This window comes from Oncorhynchus keta, chromosome 34 (genome assembly GCF_023373465.1).
Source record: "Oncorhynchus keta strain PuntledgeMale-10-30-2019 chromosome 34, Oket_V2, whole genome shotgun sequence".
NCBI lineage: Eukaryota > Metazoa > Chordata > Actinopteri > Salmoniformes > Salmonidae > Oncorhynchus > Oncorhynchus keta.
The window spans coordinates 53950-76303 of record NC_068454.1 but is presented as its reverse complement, the minus strand read 5'-3'; the positions used below and the strand labels follow the sequence as shown (position 1 = coordinate 76303).

The window sequence follows — 22354 nt, the reverse complement described above, 5'->3', positions numbered from 1 at the left end:
CTGGGACCAGGCTAGGATTGTATGGTTCTGTTATAGATCTGGGACCAGGCTAGGATTGTATGGTTCTGTTTTAGATCTGGGACCAGGCTAGGATAGCATGGTTCTGTTATAGATCTGGGACCAGGCTAGGATTGTATGGTTCTGTTATAGGTCTGGGGCCAGGCTAGGATAGTGTGGTTCTGTTATAGAACTGGGACCAGGCTAGGATAGTCTGGTTCTGTTTCGATCTCGGACCAGGCTCGGATAGTATTGTTCTGTTTTAGATCTGGGACCAGGCTAGGATTGTATGGTTCTGTTATTGATCTGGGACCAGGCTAGGATTGTATGGTTCTGTTTTAGATCTGGGACCAGGCTAGGATAGCATGGTTCTGTTATAGATCTGGGACCAGGCTAGGATTGTATGGTTCTGTTATAGGTCTGGGGCCAGGCTAGGATAGTGTGGTTCTGTTATAGAACTGGGACCAGGCTAGGATAGTATGGTTCTGTTTAGATCTGGGACCAGGCTAGGATAGTATGGTTCTGTTTTAGATCTGGGACCAGGCTAGGAATTGTATGTTTCTGTTGATCTGGGACCAGGCTAGGATTGTATGGTTCTGTTAATGATCTGGGGCCAGGCTAGGATAGTTGGTTCTGTTATAGATCTGGGACCAGGCTAGGATAGTATGGTTCTGTTATAGATCTGGGACCAGGCTAGGATAGTATAGTTCTGTTATAGATCTGGGACCAGGCTAGGGATAGTATTGTTCTGTTATAGATCTTCAGGCTAGGATTGTATGGTTCTGTTATAGATCTGGGACCAGGCTAGGATAGTATGGTTCTGTTATAGATCTGGGACCAGGCTCGGATAGTATTGTTCTGTTATAGATCTGGGACCAGGCTAGGATAGTATGGTTCTGTTATAGATCTGGGACCAGGCTGGGATCGTATTGTTCTGTTATAGATCATGGGACCAGGCTAGGATAGTATGGTTCTGTTATAGATCTGGGACCAGGCTAGGATAGTATGGTTCTGTTATAGATCTGGGACCAGGCTAGGATTGTATGGTTCTGTTATAGATCTTGGACCAGGCTAGGATAGTATGGTTCTGTTATAGATCTGGGACCAGGCTAGGATAGTATGGTTCTGTTATAGATCTTGGACCAGGCTAGGATAGTATGGTTCTGTTATAGATCTGGGACCAGACTAGGATAGAATGGTTCTGTTATAGATCTGGGACCAGGCTGGGATTGTATGGTTCTGTTATAGATCTGGGACCAGGCTAGGATAGTATGGTTCTGTTATAGATCTGGGACCAGGCTAGGATTGTATGGTTCTGTTATAGATCTGGGACCAGGCTAGGATAGTATGGTTCTTTATAGATCTGGGACCAGGCTAGAATAGTATGGTTCTGTTATAGATCTGGGACCAGACTAGGATAGTATGGTTCTGTTATAGATCTGGGACCAGGCTAGGATAGTATGGTTCTGTTATAGATCTGGGACCAGGCTAGGATAGTATGGTTCTGTTATAGATCTGGGACCAGGCTGGGATAGTATGGTTCTTTATAGATCTGGGACCAGGCTAGGATAGTATGGTTCTTTTATAGATCTGGGACCAGGCTAGGATAGTATGGTTCTGTTATAGATCTGGGGGACCAGGCTATTGTTCTGATAGTATGGTTCTGTTAAAGATCTGGGACCAGACTAGGATAGAATGGTTCTGTTTTAGATCTGGGACCAGACTAGGAAAGTATGGTTCTGTAAGTGATGTTATAGATCTGGGACCAGGCTAGGATTGTATGGTTCTGTTATAGATCTGGGACCAGGCTAGGATTGTATGGTTCTGTTATAGATCTGGAACCAGGCTGGGATAGTATCTGGGATCTAGATCTGGGACCAGGCTCGGATAGTATTGTTCTGTTTTAGATCTGGGACCAGGCTAGGGTTGTATGGTTCTGTTATTGATCTGGGACCAGGCTCGGATAGTATTGTTCTGTTTTAGATCTGGGACCAGGCTAGGATTGTATGGTTCTGTTATTGATCTGGGACCAGGCTAGGATTGTATGGTTCTGTTATTGATCTGGGACCAGGCTAGGATAGCATGGTTCTTTTATAGATCTGGGACCAGGCTAGGATAGTATGGTTCTGTTATAGATCTGGGACCAGGCTAGGATAGTATGGTTCTGTTATAGATCTGGGACCAGGGTAGGATAGTATGGTTCTGTTATAGATCTGGAACCAGGCTGTGATAGTATGGTTCTTTTATAGATCTGGGACCAGGCCAGAATAGTATGGTTCTGTTATAGATCTGGGACCAGACTAGGAAAGTATGGTTCTGTAAGTGATGTTATAGATCTGGGACCAGGCTAGGATTGTATGGTTCTGTTATAGATCTGGGACCAGGGTAGGATAGTATGGTTCTGTTATAGATCTGGAACCAGGCTGGGATAGTATGGTTCTGTTATAGATCTGGGACCAGACTAGGAATAGTATGGTTCTGTTATAGATCTGGGACCAGGCTGGGATAGTATGGTTCTGTTATAGATCATGGACCAGGCTAGGATAGTCTGGTTCTGTTTCGATCTCGGACCAGGCTCGGATAGTATTGTTCTGTTTTAGATCTGGGACCAGGCTAGGATTGTATGGTTCTGTTATTGATCTGGGACCAGGCTAGGATTGTATGGTTCTGTTTTAGATCTGGGACCAGGCTAGGATAGTCTGGTTCTGTTTCGATCTCGGCCCAGGCTCGGATAGTATTGTTCTGTTTTAGATCTGGGACCAGGCTAGGATTGTATGGTTCTGTTATTGATCTGGGACCAGGCTAGGATTGTATGGTTCTGTTATTGATCTGGGACCAGGCTAGGATAGCATGGTTCTGTTATAGATCTGGGACCAGGCTAGGATTGTATGGTTCTGTTATAGGTCTGGGGCCAGGCTAGGATAGTGTGGTTCTGTTATAGAACTGGGACCAGGCTAGGATAGTATGGTTCTGTTATAGATCTGGGACCAGGCTAGGATAGTATGGTTCTGTTATAGATCTGGGACCAGGCTAGGATTGTATGGTTCTGTTATTGATCTGGGACCAGGCTAGGAATGTATGGTTCTGTTAATGATCTGGGGCCAGGCTAGGATAGAATGGTTCTGTTATAGATCTGGGACCAGGCCAGAATAGTATGGTTCTGTTATAGATCTCGGACCAGGCTAGGATCGTATTGTTCTGTTATAGATCTGGGACCAGGCTAGGACCGTATTGTTCTGTTATAGATCTGGGACCAGGCTAGGATAGAATGGTTCTGTTATAGATCTGGGACCAGGCTAGGATCTCATGGTTCTGTTATAGATCTGGGACCAGGCTAGGATAGTATAGTTCTGTTATAGATCTGGGACCAGGCTATGATAGTATGGTTCTGTTATAGATCTGGGACCAGACTAGGATAGTATTGTTCTGTTATAGATCTGGGACAAGGCTTGGATTGTATGGTTCTGTTATAGATCTGGGACCAGGCTAGGATCGTATTGTTCTGTTATAGATCTGGGACAAGGCTTGGATTGTATGGTTCTGTTATAGATCTGGGACCAGGCTAGGATCTCATGGTTCTGTTATAGATCTGGGACCAGGCTAGGATTGTATGGTTCTGTTATAAATCTGGGACCAGGCTAGGATAGTATGGTTCTGTTATAGATCTGGGACCAGGCTAGGATTGTATGGCTCTGTTATAGATCTGGGACCAGGCTAGGATAGTATAGGTCTGTTATAGATCTGGGACCAGGCTAGGATAGTATGGTTCTGTTATAGATCTGGGACCAGGCTAGGATTGTATGGTTCTGTTATAGATCTGGGACCAGGCTTGGATAGTATGGTTCTGTTATAGATCATGGACCAGGCTAGGATAGTATGTTTCTTTTATAGATCATGGACCAGGCCAGAATAGTATGGTTCTGTTATAGATCATGGACCAGACTAGGAAAGTATGGTTCTGTTAAAGATCTGGGACCAGACTAGGATAGAATGGTTCTGTTTTAGATCTGGGACCAGACTAGGATAGTATGGTTCTGTTATAGATCTGGGACCAGGCTGGGATAGTATGGTTCTTTTATAGATCTGGGACCAGGCCAGAATAGTATGGTTCTGTTATAGATCATGGACCAGACTAGGAAAGTATGGTTCTGTAAGTGATGTTATAGATCTGGGACCAGGCTAGGATTGTATGGTTCTGTTATAGATCTGGGACCAGGGTAGGATAGTATGGTTCTGTTATAGATCTGGAACCAGGCTGGGATAGTATGGTTCTGTTATAGATCTGAGACCAGACTAGGATAGTATGGTTCTGTTATAGATCTGGGACCAGGCTAGGATTGTATGGTTCTGTTATAGATCTGGGACCAGGGTAGGATAGTATGGTTCTGTTATAGATCTGGAACCAGGCTGGGATAGTATGGTTCTGTTATAGATCTGAGACCAGACTAGGGATAGTATGGTTCTGTTATAGATCTGGGACCAGGCTGGGATAGTATGGTTCTGTTATAGATCATGGACCAGGCTAGGATAGTCTGGTTCTGTTTCGATCTCGGACCAGGCTCGGATAGTATTGTTCTGTTTTAGATCTGGGACCAGGCTAGGATTGTATGGTTCTGTTATTGATCTGGGACCAGGCTAGGATAGCATGGTTCTTTTATAGATCTGGGACCAGGCTAGGATAGTATGGTTCTGTTATAGATCTGGGACCAGGCTAGGATAGTATGGTTCTGTTATAGATCTGGGACCAGGGTAGGATAGTATGGTTCTGTTATAGATCTGGAACCAGGCTGTGATAGTATGGTTCTTTTATAGATCTGGGACCAGGGCAGAATAGTATGGTTCTGTTATAGATCATGGACCAGACTAGGAAAGTATGGTTCTGTAAGTGATGTTATAGATCTGGGACCAGGCTAGGATTGTATGGTTCTGTTATAAATCTGGGACCAGGCTAGGATAGTATGGTTCTGTTATAGATCTGGGACCAGGCTAGGATAGTATGGTTCTGTTATAGATCTGGGACCAGACTAGGATAGTATGGTTCTGTTATAGATCTGGGACCAGACTAGGATAGAATGGTTCTGTTTTAGATCTGGGACCAGGCTAGGATAGTGTGGTTCTTTTATAGATCTGGGACCAGGCTAGGATAGTATGGTTCTGTTATAGATCTGGGACCAGACTAGGATAGAATGGTTCTGTTATAGATCTGGGACCAGGCTGGGATAGTATGGTTCTTTTATAGATCTGGAACCAGGCTGTGATAGTATGGTTCTTTTATAGATCTGGGACCAGGCCAGAATAGTATGGTTCTGTTATAGATCATGGACCAGACTAGGAAAGTATGGTTCTGTAAGTGATGTTATAGATCTGGGACCAGGCTAGGATTGTATGGTTCTGTTATAGATCTGGGACCAGGGTAGGATAGTATGGTTCTGTTATAGATCTGGAACCAGGCTGGGATAGTATCTGGGATCTAGATCTGGGACCAGGCTCGGATAGTATTGTTCTGTTTTAGATCTGGGACCAGGCTGGGATTGTATGACTAGGGATAGTCTGGTTCTCTTTCGATCTCGGACCAGGCTCGGATAGTATTGTTCTGTTTTAGATCTGGGACCAGGCTAGGATTGTATGGTTCTGTTATTGATCTGGGACCAGGCTAGGATTGTATGGTTCTGTTTTAGATCTGGGACCAGGCTAGGATTGTATGGTTCTGTTATTGATCTGGGACCAGGCTAGGACTGTATGGTTCTGTTATTGATCTGGGACCAGGCTAGGATAGCATGGTTCTTTTATAGATCTGGGACCAGGCTAGGATAGTATGGTTCTGTTATAGATCTGGGACCAGGCTAGGATAGTATGGTTCTGTTATAGATCTGGGACCAGGGTAGGATAGTATGGTTCTGTTATAGATCTGGAACCAGGCTGTGATAGTATGGTTCTTTTATAGATCTGGGACCAGGCCAGAATAGTATGGTTCTGTTATAGATCATGGACCAGACTAGGAAAGTATGGTTCTGTAAGTGATGTTATAGATCTGGGACCAGGCTAGGATTGTATGGTTCTGTTATAGATCTGGGACCAGGGTAGGATAGTATGGTTCTGTTATAGATCTGGAACCAGGCTGGGATAGTATGGTTCTGTTATAGATCTGGGACCAGACTAGGGATAGTATGGTTCTGTTATAGATCTGGGACCAGGCTGGGATAGTATGGTTCTGTTATAGATCATGGACCAGGCTAGGATAGTCTGGTTCTGTTTCGATCTCGGACCAGGCTCGGATAGTATTGTTCTGTTTTAGATCTGGGACCAGGCTAGGATTGTATGGTTCTGTTATTGATCTGGGACCAGGCTAGGATTGTATGGTTCTGTTTTAGATCTGGGACCAGGCTAGGATAGCATGGTTCTGTTATAGATCTGGGACCAGGCTAGGATTGTATGGTTCTGTTATAGGTCTGGGGCCAGGCTAGGATAGTGTGGTTCTGTTATAGAACTGGGACCAGGCTAGGATAGTCTGGTTCTGTTTCGATCTCGGCCCAGGCTCGGATAGTATTGTTCTGTTTTAGATCTGGGACCAGGCTAGGATTGTATGGTTCTGTTATTGATCTGGGACCAGGCTAGGATTGTATGGTTCTGTTATTGATCTGGGACCAGGCTAGGATAGCATGGTTCTGTTATAGATCTGGGACCAGGCTAGGATTGTATGGTTCTGTTATAGGTCTGGGGCCAGGCTAGGATAGTGTGGTTCTGTTATAGAACTGGGACCAGGCTAGGATAGTATGGTTCTGTTATAGATCTGGGACCAGGCTAGGATAGTATGGTTCTGTTATAGATCTGGGACCAGGCTAGGATTGTATGGTTCTGTTATTGATCTGGGACCAGGCGAGGAATTTATGGTTGTGTTATAGATCTGGGACCAGGCTAGGATAGTATGGTTCTGTTAAAGATCTGGGACCAGGCTAGGAATGTATGGTTCTGTTAATGATCTGGGGCCAGGCTAGGATAGAATGGTTCTGTTATAGATCTGGGACCAGGCCAGAATAGTATGGTTCTGTTATAGATCTGGGACCAGGCTAGGATCTTATTGTTCTGTTATAGATCTGGGACCAGGCTAGGACCGTATTGTTCTGTTATAGATCTGGGACCAGGCTAGGATAGAATGGTTCTGTTATAGATCTGGGACCAGGCTAGGATCTCATGGTTCTGTTATAGATCTGGGACCAGGCTAGGATAGTATAGTTCTGTTATAGATCTGGGACCAGGCTAGGATAGTATGGTTCTGTTATAGATCTGGGACCAGACTAGGATAGTATTGTTCTGTTATAGATCTGGGACAAGGCTTGGATTGTATGGTTCTGTTATAGATCTGGGACCAGGCTAGGATCGTATTGTTCTGTTATAGATCTGGGACAAGGCTTGGATTGTATGGTTCTGTTATAGATCTGGGACCAGGCTAGGATCTCATGGTTCTGTTATAGATCTGGGACCAGGCTAGGATTGTATGGTTATGTTATAAATCTGGGACCAGGCTAGGATAGTATGGTTCTGTTATAGATCTGGGACCAGGCTAGGATTGTATGGCTCTGTTATAGATCTGGGACCAGGCTAGGATTGTATGGTTCTGTTATAGATCTGGGACCAGGCTAGGAAAGTATGGTTCTGTTATAGATCTGGGACCAGGCTAGGATAGTATAGGTCTGTTATAGATCTGGGACCAGGCTAGGATAGTATGGTTCTGTTATAGATCTGGGACCCGGCTAGGATTGTATGGTTCTGTTAAAGATCTGGGACCAGGCTAGGATAGTATGGTTCTGTTAAAGATCTGGGACCAGCTAGGATGGAATGGTTCTGTTATAGATCTGGGACCAGACTAGGATAGTATGGTTCTGTTATAGATCTGGGACCAGGCTATGATTGTATGGTTCTGTTAAAGATCTGGGACCAGGCTAGGATAGTATGGTTCTGTTAAAGATCTGGGACCAGGCTAGGATTGTATGGTTCTGTTATACATCTGGGACCAGACTAGGATAGTATGGTTCTGTTATAGATCTGGGACCAGACTAGGGATAGTATGGTTCTGTAAGTGATGTTATAGATCTGGGACCAGGCTAGGATTGTATGGTTCTGTTATAGATCTGGGACCAGGCTGGGATAGTATGGTTCTGTTATAGATCTGGGACCAGACTAGGGATAGTATGGTTCTGTTATAGATCTGGGACCAGGCTGGGATAGTATGGTTCTGTTATAGATCTGGGACCAGGCTAGGATAGTATGGTTCTGTTATAGATCATGGACCAGGCTAGGATAGTATGGTTCTGTTATAGATCTGGGACCAGGCTAGGATTGTATGGTTCTGTTATAGGTCTGGGGCCAGGCTAGGATAGTGTGGTTCTGTTATAGAACTGGGACCAGGCTAGGATAGTATGGTTCTGTTAAAGATCTGGGACCAGGCTAGGATAGTATGGTTCTGTTAAAGATCTGGGACCAGGCTAGGATTGTATGGTTCTGTTATACATCTGGGACCAGACTAGGATAGTATGGTTCTGTTATAGATCTGGGACCAGGCTAGGATTGTATGGTTCTGTTATAGGTCTGGGGCCAGGCTAGGATAGTGTGGTTCTGTTATAGAACTGGGACCAGGCTAGGATAGTATGGTTCTGTTAAAGATCTGGGACCAGGCTAGGATAGTATGGTTCTGTTAAAGATCTGGGACCAGGCTAGGATTGTATGGTTCTGTTATAGATCTGGGACCAGGCTGGGGATAGTATGGTTCTGTTATAGATCTGGGACCAGGCTGGGATAGTATGGTTCTGTTATAGATCATGGACCAGGCTAGGATAGAATGGTTCTGTTATAGATCTGGGACCAGGCTAGGATTGTATGGTTCTGTTATTGATCTGGGACCAGGCTAGGATAGCATGGTTCTGTTATAGATCTGGGACCAGGTTAGGATAGTATGGTTCTGTTATAGATCTGGGACCAGGCTAGGATTGTATGGTTCTGTTATAGATCTGGGACCAGACTAGGATAGTATGGTTCTGTTATAGATCTGGGACCAGGCTAGGATTGTATGGTTCTGTTATAGGTCTGGGGCCAGGCTAGGATAGTGTGGTTCTGTTATAGAACTGGGACCAGGCTAGGATAGTATGGTTCTGTTAAAGATCTGGGACCAGGCTAGGATAGTATGGTTCTGTTAAAGATCTGGGACCAGGCTAGGATTGTATGGTTCTGTTATACATCTGGGACCAGACTAGGATAGTATGGTTCTGTTATAGATCTGGGACCAGGCTAGGATTGTATGGTTCTGTTATAGGTCTGGGGCCAGGCTAGGATAGTGTGGTTCTGTTATAGAACTGGGACCAGGCTAGGATAGTATGGTTCTGTTAAAGATCTGGGACCAGGCTAGGATAGTATGGTTCTGTTAAAGATCTGGGACCAGGCTAGGATTGTATGGTTCTGTTATACATCTGGGACCAGACTAGGATAGTATGGTTCTGTTATAGATCTGGGACCAGACTAGGATAGTATGGTTCTGTTATAGATCTGGGACCAGGCTGGGATAGTATGGTTCTGTTATAGATCTGGGACCAGGCTAGGATAGAATGGTTCTGTTATAGATCTGGGACCAGGCTAGGATTGTATGGTTCTGTTATTGATCTGGGACCAGGCTAGGATAGCATGGTTCTTTTATAGATCTGGGACCAGTTTAGGATAGTATAGTTCTGTTATAGATCTGGGACCAGGCTAGGATTGTATGGTTCTGTTATACATCTGGGACCAGACTAGGATAGTATGGTTCTGTTATAGATCTGGGACCAGGCTAAGATATTATCGTTCTGTTAGAGATCTGGGACCAGGCTAAGATAGTCTGGTTCTGTTATAGATCTGGGACCAGGCTAAGATAGTATGGTTCTGTTAGTGATGTTATAGATCTGGGACCAGGCTTGGATAGTCTGGTTGTGTTATAGATCTGGGACCAGGCTTGGATAGTCTGGTTGTGTTATAGATCTGGGACCAGGCTAAGATAGTCTGGTTGTGTTATAGATCTGGGACCAGGCTAAGATAGTCTGGTTGTGTTATAGATCTGGGACCAGGCTTGGATAGTCTGGTTCTGTTATAGATCTGGGACCAGGCTAGGATTGTATGGTTCTGTTATAGGTCTGGGGCCAGGCTAGGATAGTGTGGTTCTGTTATAGAACTGGGACCAGGCTAGGATAGTATGGTTCTGTTAAAGATCTGGGACCAGGCTAGGATAGTATGGTTCTGTTAAAGATCTGGGACCAGGCTAGGATTGTATGGTTCTGTTATACATCTGGGACCAGACTAGGATAGTATGGTTCTGTTATAGATCTGGGACCAGGCTAGGATTGTATGGTTCTGTTATAGGTCTGGGGCCAGGCTAGGATAGTGTGTTTCTGTTATAGAACTGGGACCAGGCTAGGATAGTATGGTTCTGTTATTGATCTGGGACCAGGCTAGGATAGTATGGTTCTGTTAAAGATCTGGGACCAGGCTAGGATAGTATGGTTCTGTTAAAGATCTGGGACCAGGCTAGGTTAGTATGGTTCTGTTAAAGATCTGGGACCAGGCTAGGATAGTATGGTTCTGTTAAAGATCTGGGACCAGGCTAGGATAGTATGGTTCTGTTATTGATCTGGGACCAGGCTAGGATAGTATGGTTCTGTTAAAGATCTGGGACCAGGCTAGGATAGTATGGTTCTGTTAAAGATCTGGGACCAGGCTAGGATAGTATGGTTCTGTTATAGATCTGGGACCAGGCTAGGATTGTATGGTTCTGTTATAGATCTGGGACCAGGCTAGGATAGTCTGGTTCTTTTATAGATCTGGCTAGAATAGTATGGTTCTGTTATAGATCTGGGACCAGTACTAGGAAAGTATGGTTCTCTGTTATAGATCTGGGACCAGGCTAGGATTGTATGGTTCTGTTATAGATCTGGGACCAGGCTAGGATAGTATGGTTCTGTTATAGATCTGGGACCAGGCTAGGATAGTATGGTTCTGTTATAGATCTGGGACCAGGCTAGGATAGTATGGTTCTGTTATAGATCTGGGACCAGGCTAGGATTGTATGGTTCTGTTATAGATCTGGGACCAGGCTAGGATAGTATGGTTCTGTTATAGATCTGGGACCAGGCTAGGATAGTATGGTTCTGTTAAAGATCTGGGACCAGGCTAGGATAGTATGGTTCTGTTAAAGATCTGGGACCAGGCTAGGATAGTATGGTTCTGTTATAGATCTGGGACCAGGCTAGGATAGTATGGTTCTGTTATAGATCTGGGACCAGGCTAGGATTGTATGGTTCTGTTATAGATCTGGGACCAGGCTTGGATAGTCTGGTTGTGTTATAGATCTCGGACCAGGCTTGGATAGATCTGGGACCAGGCTGGTATGGTTCTGTTATAGATCTGGGACCAGGCTAGTCTGGTTCTGGATAGTAGTCTGGTTTCTGATCTCGGACCAGGCTTGGATAGTATGGTTCTGTTATAGATCTGGGACCAGGCTAGGATAGTATGGTTCTGTTATAGATCTGGGACCAGGCTAGGATAGTATGGTTCTGTTATAGATCTGGGACCAGGCTAGGATAGTATGGTTCTGTTATAGATCTGGGACCAGGCTAGGATTGTATGGTTCTGTTATAGATCTGGGACCAGGCTAGGATAGTATGGTTCTGTTATAGATCTGGGACCAGGCTAGGATAGTATGGTTCTGTTATAGATCTGGGACCAGGCTAGGATAGTATGGTTCTGTTATAGATCTGGGACCAGGCTAGGATAGTATGGTTCTGTTATAGATCTGGACCAGGCTGTGATAGTATGGTTCTGTTATAGATCTGGGACCAGGCTAAGATAGTATGGTTCTGTTATAGATCTGGGACCAGGCTAGATAGTATGGTTCTGTAAGTGATGTTATAGATCTGGGACCAGGCTAGGATTGTATGGTTCTGTTATAGATCTGGGACCAGGCTTGGATAGTATGGTTCTGTTATAGATCTGGGACCAGGCTAGGATAGTATGGTTCTGTTATAGATCTGGGACCAGGCTAGGATAGTATGGTTCTGTTATAGATCTGGGACCAGGCTAGGATAGTATGGTTCTGTTATAGATCTGGGACCAGGCTAGGAGTATGGTTCTGTTAAAGATCTGGGACCAGGCTATCTGGGATAGTATGGTTCTGTTAAAGATCTGGGACCAGGCTAGGATTGTATGGTTCTGTTATAGATCTGGGACCAGGCTAGGATAGTATGGTTCTGTTATAGATCTGGGACCAGGCTAGGATAGTATGGTTCTGTTATAGATCTGGGACCAGGCTAGGATAGTATGGTTCTGTTATGTCTGGGACCAGGCTAGGATAGTGTGGTTCTGTTATAGATCTGGGACCAGGCTAGGATAGTCTGGTTCTGTTATAGATCTCGGACCATCTGGGACCAGGCTAGGATTGTATGGTTCTGTTATAGATCTGGGACCAGGCTAGGATAGTATGGTTCTGTTAAAGATCTGGGACCAGGCTAGGATAGTATGGTTCTGTTATAGATCTGGGACCAGGCTAGGATAGTATGGTTCTGTTATAGATCTGGGACCAGGCTAGGATAGTATGGTTCTGTTAAAGATCTGGGACCAGGCTAGGATAGTATGGTTCTGTTAAAGATCTGGGACCAGGCTAGGATAGTATGGTTCTGTTATAGATCTGGGACCAGGCTAGGATGTATGGTTCTGTTATAGATCTGGGACCAGGCAGGATAGTATGGTTCTGTTATAGATCTGGGACCAGGCTGGATAGTATGGTTCTGTTAAAGATCTGGGACCAGGCTAGGATAGTATGGTTCTGTTATAGATCTGGGACCAGGCTAGGATAGTATGGTTCTGTTATAGATCTGGGACCAGGCTAAGATAGTATGGTTCTGTTATAGATCTGGGACCAGGCTAGGATAGTCTGGTTCTGTTATAGATCTGGGACCAGGCTTGGATAGTCTTGTTCTGTTATAGATCTGGGACCAGGCTAGGATAGAATGGTTCTGTTATAGATCTGGGACCAGGCTAGGATTCATGGTTCTGTTATAGATCTGGGACCAGGCTAGGATAGTATGGTTCTGTTATAGATCTGGGACCAGGCTAGGATAGTATGGTTCTGTTATAGATCTGGGACCAGGCTAGGATAGTATGGTTCTGTTATAGATCTGGGACAAGGCTAGGATTGTATGGTTCTGTTATAGATCTGGGACCAGGCTAGGAATAGTCTGGTTCTGTTATAGATCTGGGACAAGGCTAGGATTGTATGGTTCTGTTATAGATCTGGGACCAGGCTAGGATAGTATGGTTCTGTTATAGATCTGGGACCAGGCTAGGATAGTATGGTTCTGTTATAGATCTGGGACCAGGCTAGGATAGTATGGTTCTGTTATAGATCTGGGACCAGGCTAGGATAGTATGGTTCTGTTATAGATCTGGGACCAGGCTAGGATAGTATGGTTCTGTTATAGATCTGGGACCAGGCTAGGATAGTATGGTTCTGTTATAGATCTGGGACCAGGCTAGGATAGTATGGTTCTGTTATAGATCTGGGACCAGGCTAGGATAGTATGGTTCTGTTAAAGATCTGGGACCAGGCTAGGATAGTATGGTTCTGTTAAAGATCTGGGACCAGGCTAGGATAGTATGGTTCTGTTAAAGATCTGGGACCAGGCTAGGATAGTATGGTTCTGTTAAAGATCTGGGACCAGGCTAGGATAGTATGGTTCTGTTAAGATCTGGGACCAGGCTAGGATAGTATGGTTCTGTTAAAGATCTGGGACCAGGCTAGAATAGTATGGTTCTGTTAAGATCTGGGACCAGGCTAGGATAGTATGGTTCTGTTGAGTTAAAGATCTGGGACCAGGATAGGTTCTTGTATGGTTCTGTTATAGATCTGGGACCAGGCTAGGATAGTATGGTTCTGTTAAAGATCTGGGACCAGGCTAGGATAGTATGGTTCTGTTAAAGATCTGGGACCAGGCTAGGATAGTATGGTTCTGTTATAGATCTGGGACCAGGCTAGGATTGTATGGTTCTGTTATAGATCTGGGACCAGGCTTGGATAGTCTGGTTGTGTTATAGATCTCGGACCAGGCTTGGATAGTCTGGTTGTGTTATAGATCTGGGACCAGGCTAGGATAGTCTGGTTGTGTTATAGATCTGGGACCAGGCTTGGATAGTCTGGTTGTGTTATAGATCTGGGACCAGGCTAAGATAGTCTGGTTGTGTTATAGATCTGGGACCAGGCTTGGATAGTCTGGTTGTGTTATAGATCTGGGACCAGGCTAAGATAGTATGGTTCTGTTAGAGATGTTATAGATCTGGGACCAGGCTAAGATAGTCTGGTTGTGTTATAGATCTCGGACCAGGTCAGTTCATTTGTGCTGTGCATCATCTTTGTATTCAGTCCCTTACTTGTTATCAGTAGAGTGTGAACAGAATCCACTTTATAAGGGGGTGACCACAGCCTCTCTGCTCTGCAGATGTACAGTCCTGTTCCATTGACCGTGAACACATAGCGGTTGGTTAAGTTGTGGTTCAGGTTCTGTTCAGCTGGGTAGAACTGGACCCAGGTGTCTGATTGGTTGTTTCTGGTGTGATTCTGGTTCCTCTTGAGCACTGTGGTGTGAACGAGGGACCGGTTCAAAGAGAGGTGGAATCTCAGATCGTCTCCTGTCATGTTGGGGCAGGAGATGGACACTCTGCTGTGGAGAGATACACTCTGTATGGACAGAGGTCTGTCTGTATGGGGAAACAAGGAGGGTGGGTTAAGTGACTATGACATGTTAGAGGGCAGGAACCTGTTTCTGTAGTGAGACAGCTTGATGTACAGGACACCCCCTGGACAGGACACTAGTCTATCTCCTGTTTCTGTAGTGAGACAGCTTGATGGACAAGTACACCCCACTGGACAGGACACTAGTCTATCTCCTGTTTCTGTAGTGAGACAGCTTGATGTACAGGACACCCCCTGGACAGGACACTAGTCTATCTCCTGTTTCTGTAGTGAGGCAGATTGATGTAGGGTACACCCCACTGGACAGGACGCTAGTTTGGTGGGTGAGGAACTTCAGTATTATTTTACGTCTGCACTGAAACGTGGCGTCCCTCCTGTTGGGATAGTGACGTCACGTTCCAGAAGACAACAGGGTTCGGATTCTTTGAGTTAGAAATCAAGAGCCTGTAGAGGTGTCGGGTGAAGTTACCCTTAGGAAGCTTATCCTGGGTCAGTTTTGCACCCCTCAGCAAGGAAGAAGCCACTGCTCCAAAACCGCCATAAAAAAGCCAGAATACGGTTTGCAACTGCACATGGGGATAAAGATAGTACTTTTTGGAGAAATGTCCTCTGGTCTGATGAAACAGAAATAGAAATGTTTGGCCATAATGACCATTGTTATATTTGGAGGGAAAAGGGGGACGCTTGTAAGCTGAAGAACACCATCCCAACAGTGAAGCAGCATCATGTTGTGGAGGTGCTTTGCTGCAGGAGGGACTGGTGCACTACGCAAAATAGATGGCTTCATGAGGGAGGAAAATTATGTGGAAATATCGAAGCAACATCTCAAGAAATCAGTCAGGAACTTAAAGCTTGGATTAAATGTCAGGAATTGTGAAAAACTGAGTTTAAATGTATTTGGCTGAGGTGTATGTTAACTTCCGACTTCAACTGTACATACGGTCATTGACGATGTCGTCGATGCACTTTCTGATGAAGCCGGTGACTAAGGTACAGGGTTGGGTAGGTGACAGGGTTGGGTAGGTGACAGGGTTGGGTAGGTGACAGGGTTGGGTAGGTGTAGTGACAGGGTTGGGTAGGTGACGGGGTTGGGTAGGTGACAGGGTTGGGTAGGTGACAGGGTTGGGTAGGTGTAGTGACAGGGTTGGGTAGGTGACAGGGTTGGTTAGGTGACAGGGTTGGGTAGGTGACAGGGTTGGGTAGGTGTAGTGACAGGGTTGGTTAGGTGACAGGGTTGGGTAGGTGACAGGGTTGGGTAGGTGACAGGGTTGGGTAGGTGACAGGGTTGGGTAGGTGTAGTGACAGGGTTGGGTAGGTGACAGGGTTGGTTAGGTGACAGGGTTGGGTAGGTGACGGGGTTGGGTAGGTGACAGGGTTGGGTAGACACGGGGTTGGGTAGGTGACAGGGTTGGGTGCAGGTGACAGGGTTGGGTAGGTGACAGGGTTGGGTAGGTAAGGTTGGGGGTTGGGTAGGTGACAGGGTTGGGTAGGTGACAGGGTTGGGTAGGTGTAGTGACAGGGTTGGGTAGGTGACAGGGACAGGGTTGGGTAGGTGACAGGGTTGGGTAGGTGACAGGGTTGGGTAGGTGACAGGGTTGGTAGGTAGGTGTAGTGACAGGGTTGGTTAGGTGACAGGGTTGGGTAGGTGACAGGGTTGGGTAGGTGACAGGGTTGGGTAGGTGACAGGGTTGGGTAGGTGTAGTGACAGGGTTGGGTAGGTGACAGGGTTGGTTAGGTGACAGGGTTGGGTAGGTGACGGGGTTGGGTAGGTGACAGGGTTGGGTGGGGTGACGGGGTTGGGTAGGTGACAGGGTTGGGTAGGTGACAGGGTTGGGTAGGTGACAGGGTTGTAGGTAGGTGACAGGGTTGGGTAGGTGACAGGGTTGGGTAGGTGACAGGGTTGGGTAGGTGACGGGGTTGGGTAGGTGACAGGGTTGGGTAGGTGACGGGGTTGGGTAGGTGACAGGGTTGGGTAGGTGACAGGGTTGGGTAGGTGACAGGGTTGGGTAGGTGACAGGGTTGGGTAGGTGACAGGGTTGGGTAGGTGACAGGGTTGGGTAGGTGACAGGGTTGGGTAGGTGACAGGGTTGGGTAGGTGACAGGGTTGGGTAGGTGACAGGGTTGGGTAGGTGTAGTGACAGGGTTGGGTAGGTGACGGGGTTGGGTAGGTGACGGGGTTGGGTAGGTGACAGGGTTGGTAGGTGACAGGGTTGGGTAGGTGTAGTGACAGGGTTGGGTAGGTGACGGGGTTGGGTAGGTGACAGGGTTGGGTAGGGGTAGTGACAGGGTTGGGTAGGTGACGGGGTTGGGTAGGTGACGGGGTTGGGTAGGTGTAGTGACAGGGTTGGGTAGGTGACAGGGTTGGGTAGGTGACAGGGTTGGTTAGGTGACAGGGTTGGGTAGGTGTAGTGACAGGGTTGGTTAGGTGACAGGGTTGGGTAGGTGACAGGGTTGGTTAGGTACAGGGTTGGGTAGGTGACGGGGTTGGGTAGGTGACGGGGTTGGGTAGGTGACAGGGTTGGGGTGAGGTGGGAGGTGACAGGGTTGGGTAGGTGACAGGGTTGGGTAGGTGACAGGGTTGGGTAGGTGACAGGGTTGGGTAGGTGACGGGGTTGGGTAGGTGACAGGGTTGGGTAGGTGACAGGGTTGGGTAGGTGACAGGGTTGGGTGGGTGACAGGGGTGGGTAGGTGACAGAGTTGGGTAGGTGACAGGGTTGGGTAGGTGACAGGTTGGGTAGGTGACAGGGGTTGGGTAGGTGACAGGGTTGGGTAGGTGTAGTGACAGGGTTGGGTAGGTGACAGGGTTGGGTAGGTGACAGGGTTGGGTAGGTGACAGGGTTGGGTAGGTGACAGGGTTGGGTAGGTGACAGGGTTGGGTAGGTGACAGGGTTGGGTAGGTGTAGTGACAGGGTTGGGTAGGTGACAGGGTTGGGTAGGTGGGTAGTGACAGGGTTGGGTAGGTGACAGGGTTGGGTAGGTGACAGGGTTGGGTAGGTGACAGGGTTGGGTAGGTGACAGGGTTGGGTAGGTGACAGGGTTGGGTAGGTGACAGGGTTGGGTAGGTGACAGGGTTGGGTAGGTGACAGGGTTGGGTAGGTGACGGGGTTTGGTAGGTGACAGGGTTGGGTAGGTGACAGGGTTGGGTAGGTGACAGGGTTGGGTAGGTGACAGGGTTGGGTAGGTGACAGGGTTGGGTAGGTGACAGGGTTGGGTAGGTGACAGGGTTGGGTAGGTGACAGGGTTGGGTAGGTGACGGGGTTGGGTAGGTGACAGAGTTGGGTAGGTGACAGGGTTGGGTAGGTGACAGGGTTGGGTAGGTGACAGGGTTGGGTAGGTGACAGGTTGGGTAGGTGTAGTGACAGGGTTGGGTAGGTGACAGGGTTGGGTAGGTGTAGTGACAGGGTTGGGTAGGTGACAGGGTTGGGTGAGGTGTAGTGACAGGGTTGGGTAGGTGACAGGGTTGGGTAGGTGTAGTGACAGGGTTGGGTAGGTGACAGGGTTGGGTAGGTGACAGGGTTGGGTAGGTGACAGGGTTGGGTAGGTGACAGGGTTGGGTAGGTGTAGTGACAGGGTTGGGTAGGTGACAGGGTTGGGTAGGTGTAGGTGACAGGGTTGGGTAGGTGACAGGGGTTGGGTAGGTGACAGGGTTGGTTAGGTGACAGGGTTGGGTAGGTGACAGGGTTGGGTAGGTGACAGGGTTGGGTAGGTGACAGGGTTGGGTAGGTGACAGGGTTGACAGGGTTGGGGTGACAGGGTTGGGTAGGTGACAGGGTTGGGTAGGTGACAGGGTTGGGTAGGTGACAGGGTTGGGTAGGTGACGGGTTGGGTAGGTGACAGGGTTGGGCAGGTGACAGGGTTGGGTAGGTGTAGTGACAGGGTTGGGTAGGTGTAGTGACAGGGTTGGGTAGGTGACAGGGTTGGGTAGGTGACAGGGTTGGGTAGGTGACGGGGTTGGGTAGGTGTAGTGACAGGGTTGGGTAGGTGACGGGGTTGGGTAGGTGACGGGGTTGGGTAGGTGACAGGGTTGGGTAGGTGACAGGGTTGGGTAGGTGACAGGGTTGGGTAGGTGACAGGGTTGGGTAGGTGTAGTGACAGGGTTGGGTAGGTGACAGGGTTGGGTAGGTGACAGGGTTGGGTAGGTGACAGGGTTGGGTAGGTGACAGGGTTGGGTAGGTGACGGGGTTGGGTAGGTGACGGGGTTGGGTAGGTGACAGGGTTGGGTAGGTGACAGGGTTGGGTAGGTGACAGGGTTGGGTAGGTGAGGTAGTGACGGGGTTGGGTAGGTGACGGGGTTGGGTAGGTGACAGGGTTGGGTAGGTGACAGGGTTGGGTAGGTGACAGGGTTGGGTAGGTGACAGGGTTGGGTAGGTGACGGGGTTGGGTAGGTGACAGGGTTGGGTAGGTGACAGGGTTGGGTAGGTGACAGGGTTGGGTAGGTGACAGGGTTGGGTAGGTGACAGGGTTGGGTAGGTGACGGGGTTGGGTAGGTGACAGGGTTGGGTAGGTGACAGGGTTGGGTAGGTGACAGGGTTGGGTAGGTGACAGGGTTGGGTAGGTGACGGGGTTGGGTAGGTGACAGGGTTGGGTAGGTGACAGGGTTGGGTAGGTGACAGGGTTGGGTAGGTGACAGGGTTGGGTAGGTGACAGGGTTGGGTAGGTGTAGTGACAGGGTTGGGTAGGTGACAGGGTTGGGTAGGTGACAGGGTTGGGTAGGTGACAGGGTTGGGTAGGTGACAGGGTTGGGTAGGTGACAGGGTTGGGTAGGTGACGGGGTTGGGTAGGTGACAGGGTTGGGTAGGTGACAGGGTTGGGTAGGTGACAGGGTTGGGTAGGTGTAGTGACAGGGTTGGGTAGGTGACAGGGTTGGGTAGGTGACAGGGTTGGGTAGGTGACAGGGTTGGGTAGGTGACAGGGTTGGGTAGGTGTAGTGACAGGGTTGGGTAGGTGACAGGGTTGGGTAGGTGACAGGGTTGGGTAGGTGACAGGGTTGGGTAGGTGACAGGGTTGGGTAGGTGACAGGGTTGGGTAGGTGACAGGGTTGGGTAGGTGACAGGGTTGGGTAGGTGACAGGGTTGGGTAGGTGACAGGGTTGGGTAGGTGACGGGGTTGGGTAGGTGACAGGGTTGGGTAGGTGACGGGGTTGGGTAGGTGACAGGGTTGGGTAGGTGACAGGGTTGGGTAGGTGACAGGGTTGGGTAGGTGACAGGGTTGGGTAGGTGACAGGGTTGGGTAGGTGACAGGGTTGGGTAGGTGACAGGGTTGGGTAGGTGACAGGGTTGGGTAGGTGACAGGGTTGGGTAGGTGACAGGGTTGGGTAGGTGACGGGGTTGGGTAGGTGACAGGGTTGGGTAGGTGACAGGGTTGGGTAGGTGACAGGGTTGGGTAGGTGACAGGGTTGGGTAGGTGACAGGGTTGGGTAGGTGACAGGGTTGGGTAGGTGACGGGGTTGGGTAGGTGACAGGGTTGGGTAGGTGACAGGGTTGGGTAGGTGATGGGGTTGGGTAGGTGACAGGGTTGGGTAGGTGACAGGGTTGGGTAGGTGATGGGGTTGGGTAGGTGACGGGGTTGGGTAGGTGACAGGGTTGGGTAGGTGACGGGGTTGGGTAGGTGACAGGGTTGGGTAGTGACAGGGTTGGGTAGGTGACAGGGTTGGGTAGGTGACAGGGTTGGGTAGGTGACAGGGTTGGGTAGGTGACAGGGTTGGGTAGGTGACGGGGTTGGGTAGGTACAGGGTTGGGTAGGTGACAGGGTTGGGTAGGTGACAGGGTTGGGTAGGTGACAGGGTTGGGTAGGTGATGGGGTTGGGTAGGTGACAGGGTTGGGTAGGTGACAGGGTTGGGTAGGTGACAGGGTTGGGTAGGTGACAGGGTTGGGTAGGTGACAGGGTTGGGTAGGTGACAGGGTTGGGTAGGTGTAGTGACAGGGTTGGGTAGGTGACAGGGTTGGGTAGGTGACGGGGTTGGGTTGGTGACAGGTTGGGTAGGTGACAGGGTTGGGTAGGTGACAGGGTTGGGTGACAGGGTGTAGTGACAGGGTTGGGTAGGTGACAGGGTTGGGTAGGTGACAGGGTTGGGTAGGTGACAGGGTTGGGTAGGTGACAGGGTTGGGTAGGTGACAGGGTTGGGTAGGTGACGGGGTTGGGTAGGTGGCGGGGTTGGGTAGGTGGTGACAGGGTTGGGTAGGTGACAGGGTTGGGTAGGTGACAGGGTTGGGTAGGTGACAGGGTTGGGTAGGTGACAGGGTTGGGTAGGTGACAGGGTTGGGTAGGTGTAGTGACAGGGTTGGGTAGGTGACAGGGTTGGGTAGGTGACAGGGTTGGGTAGGTGACAGGGTTGGGTAGGTGACAGGGTTGGGTAGGTACAGGGTTGGGTAGGTGACGGGGTTGGGTAGGTGACAGGGTTGGGTTAGGTGACAGGGTTGGGTAGGTGACAGGGTTGGGTAGGTGACAGGGTTGGGTAGGTGACAGGGTTGGGTAGGTGACAGGGTTGGGTAGGTGACAGGGTTGGGTAGGTGACAGGGTTGGGTAGGTGACAGGGTTGGGTAGGTGACAGGGTTGGGTAGGTGACAGGGTTGGGTAGGTGACAGGGTTGGGTAGGTGACAGGGTTGGGTAGGGGGTTGGGTAGGTGACGGGGTTGGGTAGGTGACAGGGTTGGGTAGGTGACGGGGGGGTTGACGGGGGGTAGGTGACGGGGTTGGGTTAGGTGACAGGGTTTGGTAGGTGACGGGGTTGGGTAGGTGACGGGGTTGGGTAGGTGACAGGGTTGGGTAGGTGACAGGGTTGGGTAGGTGACAGGGTTGGGTAGGTGACGGGGTTGGGTAGGTGACAGGGTTGGGTAGGTGGGGTTGGGTAGGTGACGGGGTTGGGTAGGTGACGGGGTTGGGTAGGTGACGGGGTTGGGTAGGTGACGGGGTTGGGTAGGTGAGGTGGGGTTGGGTAGGTGACGGGGTTGGGTAGGTGACAGGGTTGGGTAGGTGACGGGGTTGGGTAGGTGACGGGGTTGGGTAGGTGACAGGGTTGGGTAGGTGACAGGGTTGGGTAGGTGACAGGGTTGGGTAGGTTACTTTCTAAATGTAATCCGTTACAGTTACTAGTTTCCAAACTTGTAATCAGCAACGTAACTTTTGGATTACCCCAAACTCAGTAACGTAATCTGATTACATTCAGTTACTTTTAGATTACTTTCCCTTTAAGAGGTGTTAGAGGAAGACACAAACGTATGTTACCAATTGAACAACATATATATATATATAAGACAATAGTGTAGGTTACCAATTGAACCACATCTATTGCAGGATAAATCATTGTTATCATTTACTTAGCTGGTCATATATGGACGTTCAATTTAACTTTATGGGTTGGTTATGTACACTTCTTCTAACCCATCGCTTTCTAGGACATATAATCATATGATTAAATTATATCTTTACATTAAAAACCAAACTCTTCCAGTCATTCTAACTAATGTTATACCCCTTGATCTTCAAGAACAGGAAGTATAGATTAGCCAAATGTATTTACCTGAACATGACCCCAAAAATATGGACTTATTAGCCAGCCCTGCTCTGTGGTTTATGATTTTCTTGTTATTAGAGGA

At 48.5% G+C, this 22354-nt stretch overlaps 1 protein-coding gene across 1 annotated transcript in view; it reads right to left on the bottom strand.

The window, feature by feature from the left end:
* LOC127914917 (T-cell-specific surface glycoprotein CD28-like) overlaps nt 1-22354 on the bottom strand; it is a 61929-nt gene that overhangs the window by 28126 nt on the left and 11449 nt on the right. The window contains exon 2 of the mRNA XM_052492693.1: nt 14437-14763. Within this exon, the coding sequence (XP_052348653.1) occupies nt 14437-14763 (327 nt within the window). The remainder of the gene's footprint in view (nt 1-14436; nt 14764-22354) is intronic.